The sequence below is a fragment of the Eptatretus burgeri genome, chromosome 18 (genome assembly GCF_056783735.1).
Source record: "Eptatretus burgeri isolate ZD-2024b chromosome 18, Ebu_testis_v1, whole genome shotgun sequence".
In the NCBI taxonomy this organism is placed as follows: domain Eukaryota; kingdom Metazoa; phylum Chordata; class Myxini; order Myxiniformes; family Myxinidae; genus Eptatretus; species Eptatretus burgeri.
This window is the reverse complement of record NC_140978.1, coordinates 40133021-40139531: the sequence shown is the minus strand read 5'-3', so window position 1 is coordinate 40139531 and position 6511 is coordinate 40133021. Positions and strand designations below refer to the sequence as shown.

Here is a 6511-nt window from a genome sequence, read left to right as displayed (position 1 = left end):
AAGGAATTTGACAGCAGGCAGTCGTTCACAGGTGTGATGTATTGTTCTGGAGGTATGACTTGTAATATCCCCTCCTACAGGGAGCTGTGTTATGCCATCGATATTTTCATGAAGAGAATCGGGGTTCTCCCCCCCACCGTGAACCCCTGGGGCCATAACTTTTTTAACCATCTCAAACCTTGTCGTGTACAACCATCATTTTTCAACTCGTTCTGTCAAGCTATCCAGGGATGCATGTAAGTCAAACACACAAACCGACACTTCTCAAATTACAGTGTGATAAAATGGTTTTGACCTACCTGCTAAGGCGTGTTGGATTATCTTCAATTGTCTGAGATTTTAGGTTTATTTTTGCCAGCTGGATCAACAAATTTAGTGGGGTCCAGAACCGAATTTCAATCGCACTTATGGTTAAATTTGTCGAACTGTACCAAAAGACACTTGGGGCGCGATATTAAAGGAGCGAGCCCTTCTGCGCGCGCGCGCGCACACACACACACACACACACACACACACACACACACACACACACACACACACACACACACACACACACACACACACACACACACACACACACACACTTATTGCAATAACTTCCCTTTTGGGCAAGGGTAATAAATTGTTGTGTCGGAAAAACAAAATTAACAGTGGTGTTACAGTTACATGAGGTCATATTGGGTTAACTTTGAGCAACAGCTGTGAGAAAGAGCTACAATATAAACCACTAGGTCAAGAATTGGGTCGATCAAAACAATAAAATACAGCATGAGTCATAAACCAGCCTATTTCAGTCTCCTGCAGATGAAGGCCTCACTCAACTCCTGTTAAGAGGCATTTAGCAATACCATACGCATCACGCTTGCCAAATGTGGGTTGGCAAGACTGAGCAGCCTTGGGATTTGAACTCTCACCCCAGGCAGGAGAGAAAGGAACAAGCGCTTTAACCACTTGACCATACAGCCAGCTCCAGCAAAACTGTAAAGGTGATAACTTTGGATATTGAAATGAGCTAATCTGGAATGTCTTGGGGGAAGCAAGACTTCTGTTTGGCACACTATCTCAAAATCGATTCAGCACCCAACTAAATAGTGAGGTTTTAAGGAAGATCTCTGATGCTGTTGGACCACACAGTGAAAGTAAATGGTACAATGGTAATGCACAACAACACAATGAAAGGATGTTAGTATTTTTGTGGCTTGTTTAATATGTCTTCTATTCTAGTTAAATTGCACACATTTATTTTATTTTGGATCATTGTGCATTCTATCCAATTGTTTAATACCTCTGCTCTTTGTAATTCTTCTCTAACGGCCACAATTGTTCCCACGTTCTTGTGGGGTTGCCCTGGGGAAGCTTGGCCCAAGTCTTTCACGAACCGGCAAGCGAGGCCAAACATTCAACTCAAGTTTGGGCAGGAATTTGTCATTTGTTCAAGGTGGCAATAGCTCGCCTACTCTTCGCGAAGGAAACCGTGGGATCTTTAACATCCAGCAACTAATGCCAGTAGATGGAATACCCATTTAACATACATCTGAGGGACGGCACACAGATTGACGAATCACTCTGCCTATGAAACACCAGGATGACAGTTTATAGCTGGGTCGAGATTTGAACCCAGACTAGACAGCTTGAAGGTGACTGTGCGTACCTTTATGCCATCCTGTCAGCCCTCTCTGCTCTTTGTTCATTTCCTTTAATCATCCAATGTTCTTCCTTTCAAGATCATATATGAATCGTGCATCTTTACAAAAATGCATGAACAGAGATACTCCATTGGAAAATATAACAGTTTATTTGCAACCTTTTTCACTTTCTTCCATAATCCATATACCCAAAGCATCACATGGGGTTTGTCATTCGAGCAATGCATGCCAAAATACATCAGCTTGTTCAATTATACCTGTCCTGGGTTAACCCTCCTGCTGCTGAAACTAATAGCAGCTTGATTTGACGTAATCACTCAAATGCATTTTCTATACAAACAGTTATTTTGCATAAAGGAAACCCCCCCCCCCCCCAACAAAAACAATTCTACTTTAATGCAAACAAATATTTGAAAACTTTTTTTATCCACTGCAGAACAAAGTACTTTCTCTACTCCTGCATCGTCTCGCAGTAAGAGGGTTAAGCTTGTGCTAACTTAATACATATAACAGTCAGAAACACTTTTTTTATTGTTATAAAAAGTTTAATGAAAGTTAGGAAGATAAATATAGTGATTGTATAGTGCATTACTTGTAATTTATTAAATAACTATGCATATATAATATTTCCATTCACAATGCCAAAATATTTCATTGTAGTTACAGCACATGTCAAGAAAAGAAGCGAGAGAGTGAGAATTAGCCGTATTAAAAGTCTAACGGCTAGTGGTTTGTGCTTTATTTCCACAGCTTGTGCTTTGAGTGAGAGAGAGAGAGAGAGAGAGAGAGAGAGAGAGAGAGAGAGAGAGAGAGAGAGAGAGAGAGAGAGAGAGAGAGAGAGAGAGAGAGATATAAGATACAGAGATGTGTCCCTGATCACACATCTATGGCCTTGTGTACATGATGTGATTTAGGGGGTTTTGTCAATTGGTTGAAATGCAAAAGAACAAGCAATGAAGGAAAGCAGACACACAAGAGCATACTGAGCTATGATTCAATCTCATGATGGAGTTCCAACACTTTATCTATAGTACCGTGAGGTAGCAAGCCCACAGTAACGTAGTTACGCCTCGTTTTATTCACTCAAAGTGGTGAATTATAGAAATAATACGTGTAAAAACGAAACGTCAGTCATGTCTCTTGCCATGATTTTTTTTTTTTTGGGAAATACAAGGATGTTGAAGTGGAGTAGTTGCAAACAAATGTAGAAATAGGACAGAACAAGGACATAGAAGGTTGTATGAAATAGAAAGACAAGAATTTTAAAGGTTACATTGAGATTAGATGTACACGTGTGGTTGACGAGAAAAAGGCCACTGCTAGAATTCGTTTTCTTTGAAAATGTGACTCATGCTCATTTGAAGCAACAATTTTTGACACTGCAAATTAATAATTGTCATTGTTTTATAAATATTTACATTTTGTGTGTTTTTTGCTTTGCATTTTCTGAAAGCTAGGTTGGCCTCATGTAATTGCTAGCAGCAGATGGAATTCCTATAGAAAGGCCTCTGCATTTCCCAAGTGTAGAATATAATTACGTTTCCTTACACATTCCAATCTCTTTCTGTAACTGTTCAAGGTGAAGGAAGTGACACCGCACATCACACCTCCAAGTCGGTTTTTGATCTTGTGCTTTTTAGGACTTAGCGTATCAGTTAAAGAGCAAGTTCCAATTATTTTAACATACTACTTCCCCGCTGTTGGCATATTACCCTTAAAATCTTCATCGATATGAAAAAAATCTATCACGAGGTTCAATCAACGTACAAAAAGCATACATACTCACCGTGATGTACCAATGGAGCGTTTTCAATGCAGACAAAATACAGCATCAGCTTTCAAGTAGGAACGGTCTGAGTATTGGAGGAAATTCAGGTTCATGTAGAGGAGGAAAAGGAGGCAACATGAAGTATCTAAGTGGAAGTAAGATCCCCTTGTCCAGATGGTATTCATCCAAAGGTAACGAAAGTCCTTGCAAAGCCATAAAGTACTCGGCAAAGTGGTATATTTAACAGCTTCGTGAAAACAGGATAAATGCTAACAGTTAGTCATTCTAACAACACTCTGTAAGAAAGAGTAAATACATTTCAGACCAAGTATTGTTACTTTTATGGTAATGAAGTTATTCAAGACAATAATTAGACTCTATAAACAGGTGTTAAAATTAATTAGAAAAGGTAAGCACAGGTTGATGAAATGTATGTCGTGTATACCAGAATCGTTTGAAATCTCTGAAATGGTAGGAGGTTGAACCAATGATTAAACTTCATTAGATTTCATATGTTTAAATCATTCGATAGTATTTCATGATGTCCCACAATAGAGTTGGATCATGTTTAGAGAGTATACGATCAAATGGAATGGCACAGCGTTTAGAATGTGAATAAAGGGAACTAGAAAAAGAAATACATGATATGATGTACGTTGTGTAAAAATTGACAAACTGTTACCAAATGAAGAAAACTCAAGACTAAGATAATAAATGTCTGGGTGTTTTTTTTTTTTTGTTTGTTTTAACTCCGAGAGTGTTCTCAAAAGCACTGACGGTTACAACTCGCAACAGACACATACATTCACAACTTGGTACATGTACAATATATGTCATGTGCAGAGCAGAGAAAGAATGGTGAGAATGTGTCGCAGAGAAGAAAGAGATAAAGAACGTAGGAAGCTATTAGATTGAAGAGATAAGACGTGCAGAGGTAGAATGGTGGAAATTACAGTGTAAAGAAAAGTAGTGAGAGAGATAGGGAAAGGAATCGATGAAACATGTTTTTGAGGAGGAAAAGAAAGATTGTATGAGAGGGAGACACTGTAACAACTTTAAGTTAACAGGCAGCAACATACACTAGCATTGTCAGCACCAAAAGAGACCTGGGTGTACAAAGTATGGTTCCTTGGTTTCTGCTGTTAGGCTCACCACTGTATCTCACAGGACCATCATCTCTCTCTTGTATTGGTGGGTGGGTACATTGGTGATCAGATGTGGCCGGTGCTAGTTGTCCAATAATCTGTTGATTTTGCCCTTGTTTTTTGACTTTGAAAAACGATGCTTCCACTGCATGATCATTATCTGTATGAGGATCAGTTTCATGGTTATGAAGTGAAAAGGTAACTGGATCTCTGTGTGTGGTCAGAGCTGGTTCTTCACTGGCCTTATTCTCACTGAATCTGCAATGAGCAAACGTTGCCGGAGGCAAACTGCGCAAATTTCGGCCGACTAATTCAGGAGGGAGAGCACAAGGCACAGCAGAACTGGCCCCTTGAAATCCAGCAAGCCACCGCCACAGAGGTTTTGCCTGACAATCGCAATGCCAAGGGTTGTCATTGAGTCGCAAGTAACGCAACGCTTGTGCGTGATCAAGGGTTCCTTCCTGTAGCCCTGTCAGGTTGTTTCCAAACAAAAATAGTGTGGTGAGAGATTCCAAACCAACTAGCAATGTGACCGGTAATACTTCAATGTAGTTATGATGCAGTAAAAGGCGGTCCAGGCTCGTCAGACCATGGAAAGCAGTGGGAGCAAGCATTCTAAGTCTGTTTCCATGAAGGAAGAGGTGATTGAGATTGGAGAGTTCAGCAAAAGAACCACCGGGAAGGTAGGTTAGACGATTTTCTTGCAAATATAGATTACGCAGAGCAAATAGACCAGAAAACAGACCGTTTGAGAGCTCAATAAGGCCACAGCGGTACAGATGAAGCGTTCGTAGTGCAGGAAGACCGGAGAAAACTCCTTGTGATAAATGTTGAAGTCCCGGATTGTCTCCGAGATCAAGCTCCTCTAGTCGGGGTAGCCCCGAAAAAGCTGCAGGTTCAATGTGCTCCAGAGCATTGGAGGACAACCAAAGGGTCAAAGCCTGAGGGAGAGAGACACTTATTGTTGGAAATTTATTCAGCACTCACATTTTGTTAATCACTGTATAGAATGCAGAAATTGTGTTGCAGAAACAACTAAACCAAAACAATGTAACAGTGCAGAATTGTCTCGTTATAAAAGCGATCAGACATTCGTAATGTTCCTCGCCTATGAGATTTTACCACGACCACACTGCCCAATGTTTGATGAAGATCAATCGGTTGCTCAAATAGTGTCTCCTGTCGTCAGGGATTACTAATCTGCCCACTCAGGATGAAATTAGCATTACCATCTATCTGTGTCTCAGAGCCTTTTGCATGTAGAAATCTGAAAAAGTAATCTTTCAGCACGTGAATGGAATTCCAAGAGGAATCTAAAAGTAGAGACTATTTGATCTTCGCTCCAGCAGAACAACTGGCTGTACTAATGATGGTGAAAGGCTTACCACATCATAGTAATCGTACTGTAATCGGCGGTGTCTGTTTGTGTGTTTGAAATATTTGCACTCCTGAACCGCTGGACATAATGAGTTGAAAACTGATGGTTGTACTCAGGGTGTGCACACGAAGGTTTTCAGTAGTTAAAAAAAGTTGTCATCCCAGGGGGTCAGGCTGGTGGGGGGGGGGGACACCCAAATTCTCTCTTTGTAAACATGTATGGCATAGCACCACTTCTCAATGGGAGCAGGTATTACAAGTCATCCTAAAATATGTCAATTCTGGGGGAATTAATGCATCTGTATTTCTGGGGGAATTAACCTGGTCTGGAAGGATGGATTCCTCACTTGTTCCAGAAAATGGCTGATGACCCCACACCCAGACAATGGGCATTGAATATGAAATTGACTTCAATGAGGCATTCACGTAGGCTGTGTATTCAGGATATAGTGCCAAACTTATTTGGTTTGTCAAAGATTCAGAAACAAAATGTATCATTGTGACCAGATGCATCCTTTGTAAATGCTCCATCATGATACAGACTGGCTGGCTATCAGGCATGCATCATCAGCAAA

General features: G+C 40.5%; 1 protein-coding gene across 3 annotated transcripts in view; it reads right to left on the bottom strand.

The window, feature by feature from the left end:
- Positions 1–1776: 1776 nt before the first annotated feature.
- LOC147008948 (reticulon-4 receptor-like 2) overlaps positions 1777–6511 on the bottom strand; it is a 35003-nt gene continuing 30268 nt past the window's right edge. For 2 of the 3 annotated variants that reach the window (XM_085864240.1, XM_085864239.1), the window contains exon 4: positions 1777–5500. In XM_085864240.1, the coding sequence (XP_085720366.1) occupies positions 4475–5500 (1026 nt within the window). In that variant the 3' untranslated portion in view covers positions 1777–4474. The remainder of the gene's footprint in view (positions 5501–6511) is intronic. The other variant, XM_085864238.1, reaches the window with a different exon arrangement.